Source organism: Pleurodeles waltl, chromosome 9 (genome assembly GCF_031143425.1).
Source record: "Pleurodeles waltl isolate 20211129_DDA chromosome 9, aPleWal1.hap1.20221129, whole genome shotgun sequence".
In the NCBI taxonomy this organism is placed as follows: Eukaryota; Metazoa; Chordata; class Amphibia; order Caudata; family Salamandridae; genus Pleurodeles; species Pleurodeles waltl.
Window position 1 is genome coordinate 874525378 of NC_090448.1, and position 24059 is coordinate 874549436.

Genomic DNA, 24059 nt, shown 5'->3' on the forward strand with positions numbered 1-24059 from the left:
CCTATGTACATGAAAAAGTGTTGAACTATAGACATCCATTATCAGTCTGGTCACAGGATCTTTATGCAGAGACCTGACTGGAGATATAAATTGTTGCCCAGTTTCAACTGAGGCAAGACTGACCAGAGAAAGGGCCATAAAATCCGATCAAATGCCTTTTCCGCTTCCAATAAAATCATGCCTTCCTTACAACCGGTAATTCAGACTACATCAAACATCACTCTTGCAGTTTGTGTGACTAGTGGGATCCCTACCAGGGACAAATCCATGCTGATACAAAAAGACAATATATTGTAGAAGAGGAGCAAGTCTGACCACAAGAATTTTTACATATATTTTTGTGCCTGAATTAATTAGAGAAATAGGTCGATATGATCCCCTTTACTGAGGAAGCTTTTCCTTCTTAAGAAAGAATGCTATATAAGTGGACTTCCAAAATTCCGGTACAGTTCCTCCACTATCAATGTGAGCCACTAGCTTCATAAATGGAGGAAGAAGCGCTTTGGTAAATATCTTATAAAGTTCCAGGGGAGTAGCATCTTCTGCTGCTGTCTTGCTAGAAGGAAGAGATTTTATTGCGTACTCTAATTCCTCAAGAGCAATATCCCCCTCCGAACCTAACGCCTGGTGTTGGTCCAGAAATGACAGACAGGCCTTCTGCAAGTAATATCAATTGCAGCCTGTGGGTTTGTACTGATAGGTATTACATTTATTTGTAAAAGTTGCAGACCTAACTGCCTATAGATTGTAGGCCATAGGGGAGGTTACCCCCCTTATCCTTGATAGATTTAATTGCATTCTTATGCCTCTTTTGCGCAATCCGAAATGCTAGTACCCTACCAATCTGTTCTCCATACTCGTACTGAAGAGTCTTATTGTTGTGGAACTTAGTCGCAACGTTCTCACCCAGACCTCAGTCACAAATGCATTTGAGGTTTACCAATTCCAGGTAAATCGAATGCTCAGTTGGCTTTTTGTCCCTAGCAGCTTAGTCATGTTTAGCTTCCAACTCCAATAACTGAGCACTCAGCTTGAAAACCTTATCTCTTTCATTCTTATTTGCTTCCAAAACAAGCTGCATAACTTCCCCCTAAAAAACCTTCATAGTATCCCAAACAATATGTGGTGGGTCAGTATACTGATTGTCCACTATGAACCCTCTCAATTAGTCTGTCAGTTGAACTCTAAAGGCAGAATTAGAGAGGAGTGATCGAGTGAAAGTGAAATGAAGCCCTGTCTTAATCATTCCAGGCTGCCGTATTTTTAACAGGACTGGATTATGGTCCAAGGTAATTTGAGGGCAAACCTCCATAGTAGCCCATTGAAAAAGCTGTTGAGTTAAAAGAATCAGATCTGTTCTAGAGTATTGCCTGTGCGGTACTGAGTAGCAGTCATAGGAAAAAGTGTCCTCCATGTGTAGACTAAGCCATGGACCTGTGATATCTCTAAAATGGAAGTCCTTGTTTAACCACCCTATGATTATTGGTGTCAAATGAGTAGTCAAGAACATAATTAAAATTGCCCATTAATAACAAATCCCCTGACTAATCCAAAAGGTTCAAGTTTAACTGATACAACATCCCGGGGTCACCCACATTTTGGGCCAAAACAGAGACCCATGACTTTCCAGAAGGTAGAGGGGGGGCTGGAGTAGAAAGAGGAGCAGGGACAGGAGAGACAGGAGATTTGGGAGTGCATGAATGGCCTACACAGTCCTTGGACAGTTCTCTAAATGACACTTTTGGCGAGGAAGAGAAGTAGACGGGACATCAGAGAGGTTCAGGGTCAGTCAACACCCCAAAGTGACTGGTCCACCCCATTCAGACGACCCCTCTAGATGGGGCAGGGTCTGATCCACAATAGAACTCCTATCATAAAAATCCTCGAGTCGGCTCTTGGGAAGTAAGGAGTGGGGGTAGAAATTTTGACGGTAGCAGCAAGCCTCAAACTAACCAGAACTATCAGGGCAGCATACACTCTCAACAGCTGTCAATGGTCCATCACATTGACTCTGACAACAATATTCCCTCGCAATTAAATCAACAGCCTGCAGGAGGACTAAGACCTACCAGGGACATGAATCCTCCCTTGGAATCTTTTGCCATATCTCCTGGCCTATCTAATAGCTCAGCCATCTGCGTAAACAGCCATGAGTTTCTCATCGCAGGGTCAGGTGCAAGTGTACCTACTGTCAATTTGGCAGATGCAGGCCCAGCCTTTATTATGAAGCCAGAGCCAACACTATCTACTATCATTCTTCTGATGTTGGTTCAGCTTCCCAGGATCTACAGCACTATACACAGGTGCGGGCTGATACGATCGAGCTGCAGCAATCTCTAGCAGCAATAGCTGGAAAGGTTTTAGTTCTTTCAACTTAGGTTACATAAATGCAGCAGAGAGTTGCTGACTATAAGAGGTTGGATCGCCTCAGGGAAGTCTATTAGGGAGCACGAGGCGCAGCTTACTCTGGTCCAAACTAAGTTGAAGGATCTGTGGAACTGACAGTGGTGGAACAATTTGAGAGTATTTGGGATTCCGGATGGGAAAGAGGGGTCCAATCCTCAAGAATTTATAGTACAGCTGGTCTCAGATGCCTTCCCTGAACTGTAAGACTAGGACATGGATTCTCAAATCCAACGAAAACACCGACCCCCAATATGTTTGGAGTCTTTTAGACTAGACAAGTCAAAGCCTCAGCTTATTTTGGTATTCATAGGCAACTTTCTATTGAGACAAGCAATATTCTTAAATGCTAGATCATCATCCCCTGTCGATGCTCTATCCTTTTTTGTGAGGTCCAATCTGTGTAGAATCACCATGAATTGCCAAAGGAAGCTCAAACAACTAATTGATCTTTTAAGAGCGGTGGGGGCTCAAGTCTTCCTTCAGGAGCCTGCGAGGTTGAAGATAATGAGAGGTGGTCAAACATTGTTTTGCCATTTGGAGGCAGAGACAGCTAAGGTCCTAAAAAATGGCAAGGGTAACAGGATGGAACAGTGTGCTATAAAATCTTTCATAAATCTTTTATAGATATTGGTTGATTGGGGTAGGGAAGGCAGAAATCTTGCTGCTCCTCATGGCCTGGGTTTTGTGCTTAATTGCACAAATTGGATGGTAGTATGCCACTTAATGTTGAATGTTGAACATGGTGCTGGATGGTAGGCATTGTCTTGATGCCCGCTTCCTTATATTCCATCTGTGCTTTTTTTTATATTTAGAGAGTGACGGGAGCAGGATGGTCGATGACTGGGGAAGAGTGGGGGAACTGTGGGCTGTCTGACGATCGACAGGCCGTAGGGGTGGGATGATTCATTTCCGCAACAATTGGGCAGGGGAGTATTCTGGTGAGAGTGAGTATTTAGTATTTCTTGCAATGTTTGGATGTGCTTTACATGGTAGGCATTGTGGGAAAGAGAGTTACGCAGTTCATTGTTTTTTTGTCTTTTGAATGATACATTTGACTGTTTTATGAGTAGAGAGGAAATTTGAACTTTTCACAGTAAAGTTACATTATGGCCCAGTTGAAGTTAATGAGTTGAAATGTGACTGGTCTCAATAGCCCTATGAAGCGTTGGATGGTCAAAGAGGAGATTATCGCCTATAAACCTCATATAGTATGCCTATCTGAGACTCATATGGCCTATAAGGGCTGTATCCTTCTGAAACAATTAGGGTATGATATAATTATTAGTACTACTCAGTCAATTTCTATTCAGGGGTGGCTATACTATGTTCGAATCAACTGGAATATACTGTTCAAGATAGAATTTTGAACAAGCAATTTAACCAGAAGTGACTTAGATACAATAGTATATATATATATAGGTGTTCATACTCAGTGTGTCTTAAACCTGCTTCATTCAGCTGTGGTACAGATAGGCTTGGCATATGAGTGCTTCATTAATTCCACTTCCTGGTATACAGATATAGTTGTGTGTGGTCCTTGCCATGTGTGATACAGCCAGCCATCCCCTCTTAGCCACAATTCGTTAGTGCTCTGGGGCTTGCAGGCATGGTTTTACCAACATAATTATCGGACCACAGCATATTAGCTAAGAAATCTGGACTGGCTTAATCCTTCTTCCCCATGGTGCATGTGCACCACATTTTTGGGGTCAGTTGTTGTTAGAGATCGCATCACCTTTCTGTCTACCCCTGTAGACCTTATATCAAAAAAAGCTACCATTGATACGCTTTATTAATCTAAACCATAGGTTATTGGAGATTTAAGTTCATTCAGTTTTCTATTCTATACCAAAGTTATTTAACTGAGCACATAATTCACAACATGTTCCCGTCCTCATCCATGGCATGCCTCCGGAGTCACGGCCAAGAGGCTGATCTAATGCACATGTTGTGAGCCGTCTCTCCACTCTCTAGTTACTGGCGGAGTACCTCTGAGGCACTGGTGGACCTGACTGGTTTGCAACAGTGGGGCACACTAGAGCAATGTATACTAGGGCAGTTGTTCCCAACCTTTTGACTTCTGTGGACCCCCATTTTATCAATACTGGAGCCCGGGGACCCCCACTGACTCATTATTGGAATCCGGGGACCCCCACTGACTCATTACTGATAGTTGGAACCTAATATTATTACATTTTCTAAGCAGTCGCGGACCCCCTGAGGAGACTTCGCGGACCCCCAGGGGTCCCTGGCCCACAGGTTGGGAACCACTGTACTAGGGTAATGCCCGAGGCCCAAGTGCCAAAAGGAAGCCGCACGCTTTGTGAATCTGGCATGATTACTTGCAAAATGGTTAATAATGAAATGCTGGAAATCCCCATTTATCCCCAGGGTGGAGGCATGGCACGAAGAGGTTTCACACTGGGGTCAGGCGGAGAGTGCAGCAATACAGAGAGAAGAATATAGGGGGTCAGCGTAAGAAGCCCGTTTCAATGGAGTTGGACACATTGTTAGAGAGATTTAAAGCTCAGACACTAGAAGAAGAGAGAGAGAGGTGACATTATCAGCAACGGTCAGGCGATGGCATCCCACTACTACGCTGCACATACGTAAGGTCTACACACTTAATCCCCATTTCATGCCAGTCCCAGTGGTGCCAGCACACACTCCTGGAACATCACTTACCTCCCATATGGAATTAGCTGTACACCTATATATATACCACATATTTTGAGACAATATGACACACGCGTACCCCTTCAAACTACTGCTAATGACTCCTAAATAAAGTGACACATTCTGGTTGCTTTAGGAGGGGAGGGTGGGAGAAGGTTACGTGTATTTGATTGCATGTAACAGGAACTAACTCATATTCTAGATACTCATTAATCATACGATGATTGTATAAAACTGACAATATTATAATAGTACTGCATTATATGAACACTGAAAATCTCATAGCAATGTCATTGTCTGTTATAATGCAATAAAGTTTGCGTTGAAAAAATGATTTAAACTATAGGTGAGTGAAAGGATTACGCTGAGTTACATGATGGGGGTATGTATCTCCAACATTTAATTTGAAAGCAAAACAAGCTTTTTAATGTAACAGTGTATTTATCTGATTATACTGAAGATTAGGCAAATGTAACTAGCTCTACAGTTGCATAGTGGTTCTTTTCAGCCATGCTATGAGTGATTTACACCAGTGATGCAGCAACCACTTCCCAGATGTATCCCTTTCTTAAATAGTTCTCTTTTGTTACTTGGTATATGTACTGCTCTCTGTTTGCCAACTGCTTGGCCTCTTGACACTTTATGCAGACATTAATCTGTGGTTGTGATTAATCCGTTGATGTTCCCTGGTTGTGGGTTTTGGTCCAAAGCCACGTTTGTCTGGGTGGGTGATTTGGAGGGTATGTAACCCCTTGTGGAAGTGTTACATAGACAATACAGACAAAACCTTCTAGCCTTTCTTGTACGAGTGTTGATTGTGTAGAGGTTTGGCTCTGTGTGTTGGTTCTAAATGGGAGCTCAGCCTTGAAGCCCTCCCGCCGAACTTGTGTCAGCTATAACTGTTTTGTACCTTGGAGGTAATGGGTACATCTTGGGTGGTTCTGTTCCAAAGGTCTTCTACTTCAGTTTTTGTGATGTCCTGTTTCTCAATGGGAGTGTGATGTTGCTAATTGATACACGTTGTTATGGAAAAATGCCAGACCATCAGATTTTCTTCCTCTGCCAGCTTGTATTTGAAACAAACCTGCCCCTTTACTGCACTGATTTGTATGTTCTTGGGTGTAGCCACCCTGTGTTGTTTCTGTCTGATGTTTCCCAGCTCAATGTTGTGCAGTTATTAAAGTCCCTCGTTCCCGGTTTCCCCAGTACCAATGACTCCTGATTCCCTTGTTTTCCCGGTCCCACCTGGTTCGCCTATGCGGTTCTATTTCTTCAACAAGTCGCCTCTGAAAACTAAAGTCATATCTTTTGATTCTCACAGACAATAGCCAGGCAGTTGGCAGAGATTTTATTGCGGGGAATGTGTGAGCAGAGCTATTGGAACCCGCTGGCAGAACCTCCTCACCAGTCACCATTAGATGACCCCCTGCATCAGGGATCAAATACCAAGAACTATGCACTCAGCAGAAGACCCCGGCTGTACTTCGGAGAAAAGTAATGTTTACTTTTATGGACCATATTTTCGTTAACTAAGTCTTTAAAGTATAGGCTTCTAAACATACTAAATTCATTCCATTGTATTGGTATTTACAAAATTATAATATAAAGGTTCTACACATCAGTCATCAATTATGCGATTGCTTGTATCCATCCCTTCCTCAATGTAGTATGACCGAACCAATTTTGAGAAATAATCTTCTTTTTCCTGTGAGTTATTTACTTTGAGATATTTGTTGTCTGACTGTGCTATCTGTCCTAAATGCTTTCCCATTCTAAAGTTTCATTTAAGGTGCTAGCTCTGACGATGTACGTCATTACAACATGTAAAGGAGCAACACTTTTCTCCTACAGTCCTACAACACCAGCCTGTGATAGGTGGAGTTGGTTAGAATGAGACAATATGGAAATCCTAATGTACATTCATATCCTTAGTATTGTTATTGAGCAATATATCAATATAAATGTGTGTTTCGCGCTTCTTGACAAATCTTCAGAATTTTTTTCAAATGTATACTTTGGTCGGTTCCGCTGCTGTGTTGAAAGTTTGGGGGTGATCTGTCGAGTGGGGGCCAAGAAAAACTGTGTGTGGGTGGGGGGGGTCCCAAAACACTTTTTCCCCATTTTACATCACTGTGATTTTTCACATTTTTGAACACGACTACAGCCCGAACCGCTGAAAGGAATTAGACCAACTAAAGCAGAGAGCTAGCTCTTGGTCCAGAAAGCATGATTTTTGTGATTTGGTGTAAATCCCTTAATTGGTTTTGGAGAAATTAAAGTTTCAATAATATAGATATATAGGGACGCATACCCTTCGTGGATCCAGCTGTCCCTGTGCTGATATCTGATTGGCTGCCAATATTTCAACCAGGAAGTGTTGGCAGCCATCATGGCACTCTGCTTCAGCCAAGTCCCAGAAATAAAAGTAAAAAGAAAAAGGTCCAGGGTAGGGGCACCCTGACCCCTTAGTTCTGGTGCTGGGCTCGCAGAGGGACCCCGTCAGAGCTAAAAAAAAAAAAGAAAGAATTCAGTGGATCCGGACTCGCAGATTTTTACAAGATTTTTAAAAAAGGGGCAGTCAACCACCATTTTGTTTTATGTGACCCCTGGGTGGGCCAGGTCCCAGGGGCATTCAGAAAGGAAAGGGGTGTAGGGGTGCAAAGGGCCCCCTTCTTGTGCTCAAATTAGCCCCAGGGACCACCACCTTACAAAGGTTTTTTATGTTATAGGTGCGGGGGATGCGCAGCCCCACCGCACCCAGGGACCACCACCTCCCTGGGCAAAATGCTTTATTTGCATGGGGAAGGGCCGACTGCCACTATTCCTGAGTGAAAGCGTCCATGGCTTCTGCCAGAGGATGTGGACGTCACCTGTAGAATCTCAGTAGTTAATGACCCAGACATGAAGCAAATAGGTACGTGTTGCCAGGGCCCTATCTCGCTATCAACCATTAGAAAATGAGCAGATCCAACTCCACCCTCTGAAGTCTTTAAGGATGTGGAATTTAAATGTGCGATAAGATGCTGTTTGCCTGGCATTTATTCTGCTACCACCAATATCTCCTTGTGATGACAGAAATGCCAAAAGTCTTGGAGAACTCTGGATGTTGTGCCTGTTGATGTATTGGATTGCCGTTATGTTGTCCATTTTCAAAAGTGCTGAGCAGGTCACCTTGTCCTTTGTTATGCATCTGACAGTGAAGGTCCTGCCAGAAGTTCTAAACAAATGATATGCATTGTCAATTCTTCTTCTGACCAATGACCACCTCTGGTAACCTCCTTACAGCATGCTCTCCATCCGGAAACTTTTGCGTCCGATTCTGTCTCATTGTCCGAAACGGTCCAAAGATAGAACTTCCATTCCATACCTCCATGTTGTGTAGCTACCACTAAATTTCCATCTTCGTCTCCCCTGACACTTCTACTTCCTCTGTATAGGAAAATCTGCTTCTGAGCTGGGAGGCTTTCAAGTGTGCTAGAGCCTTGTAGTACTGAGGGCTCATGAAATTGCCTAGCTCATTGAAGCAAGAACTCCAACTAATCTGACTAGAGTTCTCAGGAGGAGCATGTCCCTTTCCAGAGCCGCCCTCAGTTCCTACTTGAAGCATTTTGTTTTCTTCTGAGGAGTGTCAGACTCTAATGAGCCAAATCAACTACAAAGCCCAGAGGGGGAGATGTTCTGGGATAGCACTGTCTCTGAATTATCTCTGTTTACGATGAATTCCTGAAACACTAGAAGTGAGATAGTCTCTTCCGGCTCTTTTATAAGTTGTGCGGCACTCCAATTCATAAGAAAGGATATTGTTCAAAGAGAATATTAGCTAAATCCCTCTGGCTCTCAGCCACTCCATGACTGGCCTCAGAACCATGGTGAAGCACCAAAGAGCTGACAAAAGGCTGAACAGAAGTGCAGTGAAAACATAAGTCTGATTGTTCCTCCTAAACTACAGAAATCTCCTGTGTGGAGGGGAAAATTGAGATTGAGAAATGTGCCTCCTTTAGGTCGAGCCTTGCCATCCAGTCGTAAAGCAGGATATCCCTAAGCAGATGCATTCCCTCCATCTTGAAGTGGTGATAGAACCAGGCAATGACCCTTGTGTTTCTTGGCCACTAGAAAGAGATTGCTTACTTAAAACACCTCTTTGATAACAGTACAATGGTACTATCGCCCCTTTTTTTGGAGAAGGGATTAAATATCTTGACCTCTAAGCAACCATTCTGAATAGAGCCAAGACAAGGAAGTGGACTTCTACATCTCGAAACCCACACATAGAACTCTGTATGGGAGCCTTGAACAGTTTGAAGAACCCGAGAATCCCCCGTAATTTCCCTCCACCCTCGGAAAAACAGTGCTAACCTTTTTGCGTCTTTATTGCGGGGGTATAGAGGTGTTTAAGCCTCCCGACATCTACACCTTTATTTGGTCAAGAAATCTCTCTCTCTCTATCTCTCTATCTATCTATCTATCTATCTATCTATCTATCTATCTATCTCTCTCTCTCTCTCTCTCTATATATATATATATATATTTATATATATATATATATATATGTATATATATATATGTAAAATATAAAGACACATATTTATTATATTTTAGCTAGATCACATGCATTAGAGGATTAAGAACAGAACATATACTTAAATAATAATTCTACTTTTTTTTATAACCAAATACATTCAACTCTGTCTAATTTAAACTACAGCTATAAGCTTTCTAGTTCTGGCTCAGTGTGCCAGAGCTAGACATACTAAACCTCTGACACCTGTACTGTTTGGTGCTTGGATTGTTTTCAAATATAATGGCAGGCAGTTAAACATGCAGCCCACCGACATTGATAGCAATGCTGTAACTGGTAATTCATGTCTTGTCAATAACATGTTCCTTGGGTAACCAAGACCCTGTTACTGATAACTGTGATGATAGTGCATGTATATGAGAAATGGTCTCTCTTATTGCAGTTAGGGATGTAATTTTCCTAAATAATTGCTTTTGGTGCTTGGTTAAAATGTAGGGCAGCCGTTCCCAACCTGTGGTCCGGGGACCCCTGGGGGTCCGCGAAGCCTCCTCAGGGGGTCCGCGGCTGCTTAGAAAATTAAATATTAACAGTTTAGGTCCCCAGCTTTCAGTAGTGGCTTCAGTGGGGGTCCCCGGGTTCCAGTAATGATAAAGAGGGGGTCCACATAAGTCAAAAGGTTGGGAACCACTGAGGGTGTATCATGGTCCTTGCAATATATAGAGTGAAGTAAAGAAGTGCATGTTTGAAGTAAGATTTGGTTGAATAAAGAAGTTAGTTATCTTTCACCAACAGACTTTTTTAAACATTATGAATAGTCTTGTGGTGTGGTGATAAAACTAACAGTTGGTTTCAAATTCGCAGTAAAATCACAAGTGGTCTCCAGACTTGAATATGGCTGTGCGACCCTTACAGGTTTTCCCAAATTGAGAATGGCTCCACTTAACATGACCTTCAATGCAGCAGCAAGACTGATAACAGGCACAAGCTGCTGTGATCACATTGCCCCCCTCACTTAAGTCTCTGAAACGGATCCCTTTCGAATCAAGAGCTCAGCTGCCCCCCTCCCCCCGCCCGATTCAGAAAACGAAAACTCTACACAGGCTCCGTTTCAGGATCAGCTGCAAGAATATAGAACTCTTTCCAAACTGAGATTCGATCATCAGACCCATAAACCCACATTTCCATATGTGAAAAGGGTGCTAATGAACAGATTCTTCACATACCATCTTGTTTAGCATGACTCATGGATGACACTACAACTTCAAACAGGGCATAAGACCTTCTTTCCAGTAGAAATGCCCAATAACACTGTTCACCCGGGTGCCTGAAACCGGATAATCCCAGTCCCCTAGAAAGTCATCTTAGAGGAATGACTTAGTACTTCCTAACTGAGTTAGAGTTGCTTAATAATGTTTGTAATGCATCATATTATATTTTTGTTCATGTTTTAAGTTTTATGTCCTATATTTTGTATCATGCGTTTTTTGTTCCGGTTTTGCTTCTGTTTCAACTTGTGTACAACACTCTGATACTGGGTCATGTTCATGCTTTATAAACTCTGCAAATAAAATAAGCAGTAAACAAAATAAACATTCTTCACAAAATGTTCTAGTATTATAACACGAGTATTAAGGTCAGCATGAATGTACAAGCTATAACCTGGGTGTTACGCATTGAGACGCTTGAGCTCATTGGCACCAAGTTTGAAGATTAATTGATTTGCCTTCTCAACTTTACAAGGAATTGAGCCACCTGTGGTTATCACTGGAGTGTTGTTCCCCTCTCTGACCATAAGTACCCATAGAACTAGTATCTTGATGATCTTAAGGTCCTGTGTTGCTGGATATTTTTATTTTACTGACTGGTTATTCGCTAGAAAATTTCAGATTTGCACTATATACTGGTTCTCTGTTTATGGTATTCTGTGATAATAGATTTTTAAAAATATTTGTTTGTGTTGATTTGAATACATCAAATCATTTTAAGTTTAAAAAACCTGAGGAAGTGAAGTGTATTTGGCAAAATATCTTCAAGAAGAGGAGCACCGAGATTCAATAAAACAGACTGGCATGGATCAAGGCTAAAATTTGTGTAGGATGGAAAGGGGCATGAGCGTGAACTCCAGAAGATTGTGTTGGAGGAGGGCAAGATTACCAAAGAGTTGACTTCAGCACTGTCTGGAAAACTCTGGCATATGTCATAGATTTCTATTATGGAAGAGGTCTAAGAGGTTATTGCAGACGGTTTGGAATTATACTACCCTGGAGGAAGTACATTCAAGGAGCGACAGGGAGTTTAGGATTTTAAACCGGTACTTTAGTGGAATTTTTGCACCTAAGATTTCATCAGCATGAAAATTGGCTTTAGTAGTCTAGGCTAACTGTTTGTATTGCCAAAGCACAAATTGTAAGACGCGTTTTTTCTTAGTAAGGTAATTGTTTCTGCAGCCTGGTCCTAATTTTTTCTCTTAAATTTTGTCCTCTCTGGGGAAGCCCTGTACCATGGAGCCAAGTAGTGAGCAGTATTAATATACTAAGTAATAAAGGGATTGCTACGTAGACCTCCTTATTAACCCAGTGGTTAAGCACCAAGACAGTGAAGCATAATTGGAGGATTAAGTTGCCATGTTAGTTAAGGTGGATTGGAAGGCTTCTCTAAGTTAAGCCTATGTGCAAATGTGGAGTTCAGATCATGAGAAACTGACTTGGTTGATGAGATCAGCAAAAGTTTGTCCTCCACCCAACTAACCCTATGGAGAAACCTCCATTTTACCATTCATACGCTGTCGCTTATAGATTTTAAGTCTGGTCCAGTCTAAGCAGTAAGTGATTAATTTGTGTAAAAAAATAAAAATAAGTACTGGGGCTCAAAGATTTGCCCAGAAGCCTGTGGTTTGCACTATTGAAGGCCAAGGAGCCAAATACTAAGGCCCCATAATTCTCATTAATCCACCACCAGACGCTCTCTGCTTCACTATCTCACATTTGCAGGTTCTTTTTCATCACTGTTTTGTTCCTTTGTCACTGTTTTCCATCTTTACCTTCTTTCCCTCTTTTGTGTTTTTCTCGCTTTTGCTCTGGATCAGTCAGTTAAAAAAAATAAGTGCTGGTTCCTAAAAATGAGCGCTGTGAAGCCTAACTGCAACCACCGGCTCAAATTAAATACTGAGCCTAAGTCCCAGCATTCCTTGGAATGCTAATCATGGAGCCAAGCTTATTGAAGAAAGCTTCAATAAACTGCGTTTGAATTGAATCTATAAAATGTATTTATTAAACAAACAGCAGTGAGCACAGAACAATTAGGCAAAGGTTTCACTGACATCCATCAAGGAGAAGAATTATGTGGTAGGAGAGCTCTACACACGTTTATATCTCAGGTTTTGATCTTCTAAGAACAAGTGCTAACATTACATGATGGGACTAGAGAAACTCGAAACAAGTGGGTTTCAAAAGTATCTGCACTAGAATAATGCGTCTTCAAACATAACAGTTTTTGAAATTCATGCTTTCAATCAATCAATCAATCAATCAAAGGATTTATAAAGCGCACTACTCACCCGTTAGGGTCTCAAGGCGCGTGGCGGGGGGGCGGGGGGAACTACTGTCGTAAAGCCATGTCTTGAGGCGTTTCTTGAATGTCAAGAGGTCTTTAGTCTGGAGAAGGTGGAGCGGTACGGAGTTCCAGGTCTTGGCAGCTAGGTGAGAGATGGATCTTCCTCCGGCGGTGGTGCGGGGGACTGAGGTGAGGGCGTGGCTGGCGGAGCGAAGATTGCAGGTGGGGGTGTGGAAGGTGAGTCTGTCGTTGAGGTAGGCTGGACCTGTGGTGTGGAGGGCTTTGTGTGCGTGGATGAGGAGTTTGAAGGTGATCCTCTTTGATACTGGTAGCCAGTGTAGGTCTCTGAGGTGGGGGGAGATGTGGTTGCGGCGTGGGACGTCAAGAATGAGGTGGGCGGATGCGTTCTGGATTCTTTGCAGCTTTGTTTGGAGTTTGGCTGTTATTCCTGCATATAGGGCATTTCCGTAGTCCAACCGGCTGCTGACAAGGGCGTGGGTGACAGTTTTCCTGGTTTCGATGGGGATCCACTTGAAGATTTTGCGGAGCATGCGGAGAGTGTTGTAGCAGGAAGAGGAGATGGCGTTGACCTGTTGAGTCATGCTGAGTGTGGAGTCCAAGATGAATCCCAGGTTGCGTGCATGGGTGGTGAGTGAGGGTGCGTATCCTAGGGAGGTGGGCCACCAGGAGTCATTCCATGCTGAGGGGTTGGTGCCAAAGATGAGGATTTCTGTCTTGTCTGTGTTTAACTTGAGGCGGCTTGATTCCATCCTGCTGGCGATGGCGTAAAGTCCGTTGTGGAGGTTGTTCTTTGCAGTTGTAGGGTCTTTCGTGAGGGAGAGGATGAGCTGAGTGTCGTCTGCATAGGAAACTATGTTGATGTGGTGGGTTTGTGCGATGTTGGTGAGTGGGGCCATGTAAACGTTGAAGAGCGTGGGGCTGAGCGATGATCCTTGGGGGACACCACAGATGATTCTGGAGGCTTCTGACAGGAACGGTGGGAGGCGGACTCTCTGGGTTTTGCCTGCGAGAAATGACGAGATCCAGTCGAGTGCCTTGTCGCGGATTCCAGTGTTGTGGAGGCGTGTGCGGAGAGTGTGATGACATACCATGTCGAAGGCTGCAGAGAGGTCCAGGAGGATGAGTGCTGCTGTTTCTCCTTCGTCGAGCATGGTCCTGATGTCGTCTGTGGCAGCAATGAGTGCGGTCTCGCTGCTGTGGTTTTTGCGGAATCTGGATTGGGAGGTGTCGAGTGCCTTGCTGTCTTCCAGGAACCGGGATAATTGGCTGTTCACGATTTTTTAGATGACCTTGGCTGGGAAGGGGAGGAGGGAGATCGGCTGGTAGTTCTCGGGGTCGTCTGGGTCTGCCTTTGGCTTCTTCAGCAGGGCGTTGACTTCTGCATGTTTTCATCTTTCTGGGAAGGTGGCTGACTCGAAGGAGCTGTTGATGGTGTTGCAGAGTTGGGGGGCGATGATGATGTTTGCTTTATTGAAGATATTGTGTGGGCAGGGGTTCGATGGTGATCCGGAGTGGATGGAGGCCATGGTGTTGGCGGTGTCTTCTATGTTGACGGGGGTCCAGGTGTGGAGGAGGTGGGTGTTGCTTGGGGCGTTGGGTTCGTGGGTGTTTGTAGTCAGCTAGTGGGTCTGGGGGTTGAAGCTGTTGTGGATTTCTTCTATCTTTCGGCGGAAGTGGGTTGCGCGTGAGTTGCAGAACTCCTGTGATTGCGGGGGTTCGTTGGAGCAGGTCTTGGGAGTGGAGAGCTCTTTGATGATGCCGAAGAGCTCTTTACTGTTGTGAGCGTTGGTGTCAATGCTTCAGATGCCAAGTTACAAACTCTGCTTAGCATTGAGTCGATGTCTGATTAGTAGATTAACAAAATGACTGTAATGTATTTACACTGAAGGGTTAACATGGTTAAATTTTACTGCAGCTAAATAAATGGCATACACAAATTCCCATGTTTTTTTCTCTTCAATATAAAAACATTTTCAAGGAATTAGCTTCTAGCATTATTTCAAAACATTCTTGGTTCCCTGTTCTTTCATTCATTTGACTGAAAATAAGCAGAGAATTTGGTAGAAAATAGTTGGCTTCAATTTTGTTTATTCATAGGAGCAAAATACAGTCTAGAAACATGTCTTAGATAAGTGAAAGAACGCGTTAGATTTAAAAAATCCCTCCCATCACCTAAGATTCATACCTTTTTCTTAATGCTCGGGCAGCCAGAAGAAAGCTGCCTAGTCCTTTCAAAAAGCTAAGTCTTCAGTCCTTGCATAGCTGCACTCAAGAGCTACCTGTTCCTCTGAGCATCACCACTTGCCTCTTTTTTAATCACCTCCCATTGTAGAGGACTTCCATGTAAAGTACACAACCCTTTAGAGAGTGCCCTCACAGAATATTCGGTTGTGTAGATGTGTGCTCTTTGAGAAACCTTTTTCCGGATTTTGTAATATCTCTAAATATTCCCCCAGTATATATGCATGATATTCATACACAAGTTTAAGGTATACCTAAAGATGTGTAAGAGACGCCCTCCTTTTTACTAGTTATTGGTCGAAACAACAAGGAAAACAGGCCATCATGCTACTTCTGACAAATAGGGTTTGTCCCCACTCAAGAGTTATAGAGCCTTCGTGCCTTGAAGGCTAAACACCAAATGCATGTTTAGTTAACTAGTGATCTGTGTTTTATAATAAAAATAGCCATTTTTTAAATACATTGAAATATTTGTTTGCTTGTCTGAGACTGATATTTTACTTTATTAATGTTAATAAAACTAGTAGGGTTTGGACACACCATAGTTTATCGGATGCCAATAAATTGGACAGTTGTTTCCTTCTAGAAGTGAAACATTTTCAGTGATTTCTCAATGTCCCTGGATCGAAATCCTAATTTCTGTGATGTCTCATATAACTTTAATTACCATGATGCTTCTAAATTCTCGCAAATGTTTATGCCAAATCATGAATGAAGGAAAGAAGCTGGCACAGGGCAGCGATACCCAAGGAACCAGTAGTGCGTCCTAGTGCTGGTAGTTTTATAGAAATTTCCATATGCCATCCCTAGCCTAATGTACCTATATTCAAGATTGCATGGTGAAATTGCCCTCAGGGAAAATGCACAATCACACTGAATAGCAAAACCATTCGGGGCAAGGCAAAGACGTGTGTCCTCTCCTACATAGAAGGAAGCCTCTATTCGTTTTAAGAAGTACACAGAAAGCAGTTACTTGAATCTACATTCTGTGCGCTTGAACGGCTGATCTCAAATCAGTCATTCAGGAGATTTGTCACCTGTAAGGGTATCCAGGTTCTGGCGGGTTCGAGTTTATTAACCAGGCCTTCTAGGACCTTCAGAACTCTGGAAGAGATGGGGAGATCCATAGATGAAAGGGTAGCTCATACTCTGTCTTTCCTACTAGGTAGGAGAAGCAGCGACCTCTGCGTTTGCTGTATTGGATGTGGGAGGTGGGGTAAGAGTTAGAGAAAGAGAAGCAAAGGGGAAGTGCCTGGTGGGCTAATGGAAGTTCAGACAGTGGTTGAAGTAGGCGGGTCTGCAGTTGTTTAGGGCCTCGTATACATGGATCAGGAGCTTGAACTGGCATCTTTTCTGTACAGGGAGCCAGTGGAGTTACCTCGAGGAAGGGGGTGATGTTGATTCCTCTAGGGAGATTTAGGACGACTCAGCGTCGGGATTCTATATGGACTGTAGTTGTTGGAGGAGGTGAGCTGCAGTCCTTTCATAGAGAGCGTTGCTGTAGTCCAGTCTGCTGGAGATGAGGGCCTTGGGTGATGGTGTGTCTTGAGCTTTGGTGTAGCCATTTGAATATCTTATAAAACATATGGAGGGTGAAGAAGCAGGAGGAGGATACAGTGTGGACCTGAGGTGTCTTGGTTAGCTTGTTGTCCGGAATGATGCCTAGGTTCCTAGCATGTTCAGTGAGGGTTGAAGTAGGTCAGAGTTCTGAGGACCACCAGGATGAGTCCCACAGGGAGCTTTTGTTTCCGAAATCAATACCTCTGTCTAGTCAATGTTGGGCTTCAGACAGTTGTGCTTTATCCAGTTGGTGACATCTATCATGTAGTTGTGGAAGTTGGTCTTGGTGTAGGTGGAGTCTTTGGACAGGATGATTTGTGTGTTAGTGTAGAATATGATGTTGAGTCTATGGGTTTTGGCAATGCTGGCCAGAGGTGTCATAAGTGTTGAAGAGGGTGGGCTGAGTGACGATCCTTGAGGTACTCCACAGATGATTTCCTTGGGTTTGGAGTTGAAGGCAGACTTTTTACGTTCATCTGTTGAGGAAAAAGGTGATCCATCTGAGACCGGCCCATTAGATGCCTATGTTGTGCAGCCTTGTGACGAGTGCTCCATCACCAAAAATCTGTGAACATAGACATTCACGCCACCAACCTAAATCTATTTACCAACATGAGGGAAGTAGTTCTCTGGTACGCATTAGGGGTCATATTTTCCCATTTTATTTAATCACCATAACCATTGCAATTTTTTACATTAATGAATCTTCAAACTTCGTTAGTCACAGGTATTGTCACTGATCGCATATTTGCAGTCTGTGAACAGAACATTAACTATCTTTCAAAGGTGTTCATTCTGGGTGAAGAAAATATGTTGATACCACATTTGTACCCTCACAGATTCGTAGGGACACTGATGTGTGATTATATTTCACTGACAGGGTTGGAAGAATAGCCTAATATAGTCTTGTTAAAGCCAAAGGGAATTACATTTGATCAATTCAATTGCTAGTTGCCTTAAACACCGACTACGCTTTGCAGTAAGTGGACTAATATTGTAGTTTCTTCCATGGGGGATTCCATATTGAATCAAGAAATGGAGAGGTGTCAATTAACCATTTGCTTTTCTTACGGAGTCCTTTTTGGCCTAGCCAGAGAGGCTTGTGTTACTTTGAAGAAAAAACTGTCTTGCAGCTGAGAAGGAACAGCAACAGATGGCGTTTACTGTTTCAAAGAGATGCTTCTTTTGACGTGAATAGCCATAGCCATGGCTGTTCTCAGAAATGTCAAGGTTCCCAGATCCATACAGGAATTGCTTATCCTGTGCATGTTTTAGGTTTGCAACCTGGTAAGTATAATTTTAGATTGAGCTAAACAGGCCTACGGATGCCAGTTGCAAAACAGAAGCCTGGACCTACTGAGCTACTCATGCATTGATCTTGGGAATTTAATGAGTGGGGTGGGTGTTCTTGATGAAGCTGGTGGGGACAATAATGAATCCATAGTCAACTCCTGTTTACCAGAATGCTAAGAATCACAGACCTGGTATTAGACATGTAATTTAATTGATCCTGTGCATCAGGCAACATCTACTGCATATTTGTGCTATTGAAGTGGAACCAGCTGCTGTGCACCCATTCTCCCATATATCTTTTTGGAAGCACCTGTGTTCTTTGCACCAGAATTATGAAACAACATTCGGATATCGATGGGCTAAGGCACTAAGAAGATGTCTTTGATTTAGTTAAACACTTAAAAGAAACACAATTGTAAAACCTGTTTGAAGAGAGGGAATTGTAAAAGCAAGAAGTTGGTTAACTGTAATGCTGTCTCTTCAAAGGCCCAGGGTTAATAAACATAAGGCTTCTTCAAACATTCCCCTTTCCTAGGTCATTCCCAACTTATTTTAAAATGTAAGGGCATTCCTTGCAAATATTCAAACTAGCATATACTGCTTTTTTTATGAATATGTTGCCTGTGAGTTGTTTTATGCTTCTTGCATGACTATATTGTTTTACCACTTTTTCTGCTATAGGATGGCACTGTAACGCTGAATCCTGACTATAAACCTCACAGACATTGTTTAATCTGGTGAGGAGAGGAATGATAATTATAGTTTGGTTATAGTTTGGAAGGCGGGGCTATGGCATGGACGTACTAGAAGTTTCTTGAATAAGTGGCTGCTCTATATGCCTGGTGATGCTTGATTGTATGTGACTGGTTCATAAATGATCTCACTTTAAGGTGACAAGCTACAAAATACCAATAACGATAATCTGAGCTATTGCTTGGAATCATTCCAATTAAATGTGGGTGATCCAAAGTGAAAATGCTTATAGACGCACCTTTATTGCGAATATGTTGATGACGGTCTCTGGGGAGGGTTTGCATGCAGCCTACAAGGATTGATGACCACCACTGTGAGGCCTTTGCTCTCAATTCAGAAGCATGTGTGTATGCATGTATTACCTATATGGAAATAACTTAATTGAAATGCAGAGGAGTTCTCTACAGAGTCAAAGCCAGAGACACTGTATATGAGTGATGGGGCGAGCAGTGGAAATGGTCTATTTCTGTACTGTTTTTCAAAGAGATATGTGTCAATTCTGATGGATACTTCTGCCTGCAGATTTCTCACCTGCACAGCAAGCCGCAGGCTTCAGACTGGATCAGGAAAACTTCAAAGCTGTTAAGTCACTGGTAGAAGGCAAGGAACCCAGTCAACACCGGAAGTTACATCAGGCAACGCCACTGAGGTCATAAAGCGCCCATGTCAGTGCACCATATTAGTTTCCTTTTCTCCATGCTTTCGACGCAGATCTGGAGTTTTTCTCTCTCTCTCTCAGGAGTTTTTTCCTCAAAATCTAAAATCACTTGCAGTACCATGAAAAATCAGGTTTCAGGTCCTTTAGGGTTTGTGAGGGACAGCATCCATCATGGACCCTCATGCTTTCTGTCTTTGGTGCCTGGGGTCGGACCATGAATCCCGGAGCTGCCCCTTGGCTTCAGCATGCACTCTAAGGCCATAAAAGGGCGGGAGGCCAAGCTCGCCTTGGCTAGGCCAAAGAAGACCATCAGATCCGCAAACGGTCTAGACACATTTCCTGGTCTCCCTAATCTCCTGCACAGGATGACAAAAATGCACTCCAGAGTAAAGTTACCACTTTGCACTCCATCTCCCACAGGAACCTCATCCTGTGAACCAGTGCTTGGTTGATATGACACAGGTAAACCTGCCTCTGCTCAGCCCTGCTCCTCCAGTGGACCCTACTCTGGAGTGACCACCATCATTTTTGGAGCCCTTTGTGCTACGCCTCTACCGCACAAAACTCCGGCATCTACCTTCCCAGAGTTGCCGACCCCATGGTCAGACCCAGTGGTATTTCTAAATGTCATATTTTCCATCTTTTCAAAGGCTTAGACGCTGTCCAGTGTCCATTCGGGCCCAGCGGCCCCTCCACCACGACTTCCAGTGTTCCTCACTTTACATCCAGCACCCTTCAGCACCACATCATCAGAACCACAACTGATGCTATGGATGGCACCACCTCTGTCTCTACCTACACCACCCCTACCTCGGGGTCCAGAAACAGTGCTGCAACCCAACGCCGATCCACAAGTGTGCTCTCGCAGTGAGATCCAGCGGCTTTTATAAAGGATGTATATAGCTCTAGAATCCAATAGATTTTTGGCACAGATTTTACCCCTATTGAATTTCTTGCCTACGAAGACCTCAACCAGGATACTCTGCGATTTCAAGGCTGATCTTCTGCCGATGGATTAGATATTTTCCCTGAACTGGCTATGGACTTCTGCACTGGACCACCAATGACGGAGGTAGTGTCTCTTGATAAGATTATATTTAAAGTCCCAAAGGTCTTGGATCTTCAACTGCCCTCAAAAGAGACAAAAACCAATGTCCTCATTGAAGTCTTCCTGCACTCTTTAGCAATATCAGACCCACTTCTCCCTTTTCCCGAGGCCATAATGTAACCTATTATGGCAGTATGGGGAAAATCCTCTTCTACCCCTGCAGTCTGCTGGCTCATAGGGTGCAGTTACCAAGCAGCTACCGGTGACCAAGCCTTCCTCTCTGCCTATCCATCGCCAGAGAGTCTCGTCAATCAGCTCTCCCTCTAGTTGGTTCTCGAAATACACACAGAGCTTTTGGAAGACGGGTGTCTCACTTTCTACTGGTCTGGAAGTCTGTTATTTCGGATCAGTGTGTCCTCCAAGAAAGAGGCTAAATCCAGCCTTTCCTTTAGGCTTAACTCCATCCCTCCTGTCCACCTTCAGAAAATTTGGCCATTCTTTAGTAGGAGGTGACAGTTCTCCCCCTCAAAGGAATGGTGGAGTTAGAATCAGAGTAAGAAAAGTGCAAAGGTTGTTATGTGTGTTACTTTCTGGTACCCAAGATGAGCGGCTGTCTACATCTGGTCTGGGACCTCGGGGACCTAGACTTCTTCATCAAAAAAGAGAAGTTAAAAATGCTGACCTTAGCTCAAGTTCTGCCTGCATTGGCGCTTAGAGTCTGGATTGTGTCACTTGACTTGCTGGATGTTTACTTCCACATCCTTGTCCTGGCATCGCACACAAAATGCTTAAGGTTTGTGGGTTTTCTACTCACTTATAATTTACCGTACTATGGCACTGGTTCCCACCCATCTCAGACAATCAGGCATCCCCATTTTCTGCTACTTGGACAGCTGGCTCATCAAAGCCAGTTTGCCAGATGTGGTGTTGCGCCATCTGCAGTGGATAGTATCCCTGCTGTTAGACCTGAGCTTTCGCTCAAATATCCCAAATCTCACCTGTGGCCCTTCCAACCACTCCAGTTGATAAGGTTGAACTCTTGCTTGTCTCTGTGCTTTTCCTGTGTTACAAAGGACTAGAGACAATCAGGGGATGGTTCTATCTTTCCACTAAGGCATGAGATTCCCATTCCTGAGAGTCCTAAGATTCCTAAGTCTGCTGACTTCCTGCATTCTCCTAGTCACAAACGCATGTTGGCACATAAGGGCCTTGCAGCTGAGCTGTTACAGGCAGTGGCTTCAGTACATTGCGGACCTGTTGAACTCCATTGTGATCTACCCAGCGCTACGGCGACAGTGGCTTGGTGGAGGAACAAGGTTATTCTGAGCCATGGGCTGCCCTTCACTCCCCCCCTCCGTCCATGGCTTCGGTAGTGACAGATGCCTCTGGCCTGCAAAAGAGCTGGTCCTTCATGTCCACCTGCTGGAACTTCGGGAAACTCATCTGGCGCTGAAGACCTTCCTTCCCTCAATCATAGGTCTGTATGTCCAGATCTTGACAGAGAACACGACTGCGATGTGGTATGTCAACAAGTAAGGAAGAGTAGGGTCTCACCTCCTTTGCCTGAGAACGTTGAGACTGTGGCTCTCCACCAATTACCTATTGGGGATCTCTGAATGTCATATTACAGGTAGCATCTTCTACCACAGATAGTCCAGGACAGGTAAACTTATTCACCTTCTTGGAAAATGCTTATCGTCAACAGTTGTGCACCTTATAGTAACTGTTAAGGGGAGCCTCGGGCCGTGTTTCAGTTACGATGGAACGTTCGGCTGTATTATGCGTTTCCCCCGTAACCTTGATTCTTTGAGTTCTTAGGAAGGTTTGTCAAGACTGGGCACAAATCATTCTCATTGCCCCAGATTGGCTGAGAAGGGTGTGGTATGTGGACCGTCTGCACCTCTCCATGTGTCCTCTGCCTTTCACTCATACCACACCTGCTCTCCATGTTGGGAGTTTAGGGGGTGGGGTCTGCACCCCAATTTCTGAGACCTCCACCTACATGCTTGTAGATTAAGCAGGGGCAATGGAGCTCCTTCCAATCTTGTTTGCATGTCGTCCCTCCTTTTTGTCTGCTTACTTAAGCAGTTGGGTCAACTTTGTTGCGTGGTGTGCAGACAACAGTGTGGATCCTTTGCAATATAAACTGACTCAAGTGCTGCAATTTGTGCTTTCCCTTGCTTAGAGGGGTTGTGCTTTTGGCAGTGTGAAGCCATATTTAGCTGCCTTGTCTCTCTACTGGATCAGTCACTCCAGGTTAAATCCCCTGTTGTGATGCAGTTCCTAAATGGTTTAACCAATCTCTTTCCTCCATCTCCCTATGTGGTTCCCCCAAAGAGATTTTAATCTGGTTCTTAACTTTTTGGACTCTGTTTAAGCCCCATCATAGTTGTACACTCTGTATTTTAACAATCAAACACATGTTTTTGGCTGCTATCTATTCTGATAGAAGAGTCAGTGAATTACAAGCCCTTAGCTGTCTCCCCTCCCTTCGCTACTTTCTCTCAGGACAAGTTGATGTTGTGAACAAGGGCAGACTTTGTTCCTAAGATGGTGACCCCGTTCCATCTTGGTCAATTTATCACCCTTCCAACCATATACCCTCCATCTCATCCTACGAAAGAGGAGAAATGGTTGCATCGGTCAGATCCTAGGCAGGTGGTTAACTATTACTCGGACCACACCAAGGATTTTCAATCAGACATCCAGCTCTTTGTCAGACACTGAGGTGCCTAGGAAGGTAAAGCAGTACAAAAGAGAACTCTATCTCAGTGGATCATCCTTTGCATCAAGACCTTCTATGGCCAAGAGAGAGGCTCATTAAGGGCTCAGAGCCCATCCCACCAAGTCTAAATCAACCACTTTTTTGCACTGCTAGAGGAGACCCAAATGCAGAACTTTTTATGGTGACAATGTAGATTTCCTTTTACACCTCTGCAAAACACTACTGCCTGGATTCAGCGGTGCCTAGGAATGGACACTTTACCAGGTCGGTCTTGCAGGATTTCTTCGTCTAACCATCCATCAACCCTCTTCTTGGGCAGGTTATTGCTGTGAAACTTGTTCTACTGGTGAGTAATCTGCAGGTAGAAGTAGTCATCAGAAAGAAAAATTACTTACCTGCAGTAACGATCTGTCTGGTGTGTCATCTGCATGCATGTTTTTCTCTAACCTGCCTTCCTCCCCACTTGATGGATGAGTTACATGGAACGTTAATAAGATCCCATGTGATATATTTTTGTACTGCAATTCCTCATTGATGTCAATCTATACTCGGCCCGGAAGATTGGAAAAAGTGGAGGGAAACATATGTCGGTGCGCTGAGGCAGGCG

General features: G+C 43.7%; 1 protein-coding gene across 1 annotated transcript in view; it reads left to right on the plus strand.

Annotated features, from left to right (window-relative positions):
• TTC7B (tetratricopeptide repeat domain 7B) overlaps window positions 1–24059 on the plus strand; it is a 1338716-nt gene that overhangs the window by 410639 nt on the left and 904018 nt on the right. The window contains exon 7 of the mRNA XM_069208186.1: window positions 6404–6576. Coding sequence (XP_069064287.1) covers window positions 6404–6576 — 173 coding nt within the window. The remainder of the gene's footprint in view (window positions 1–6403; window positions 6577–24059) is intronic.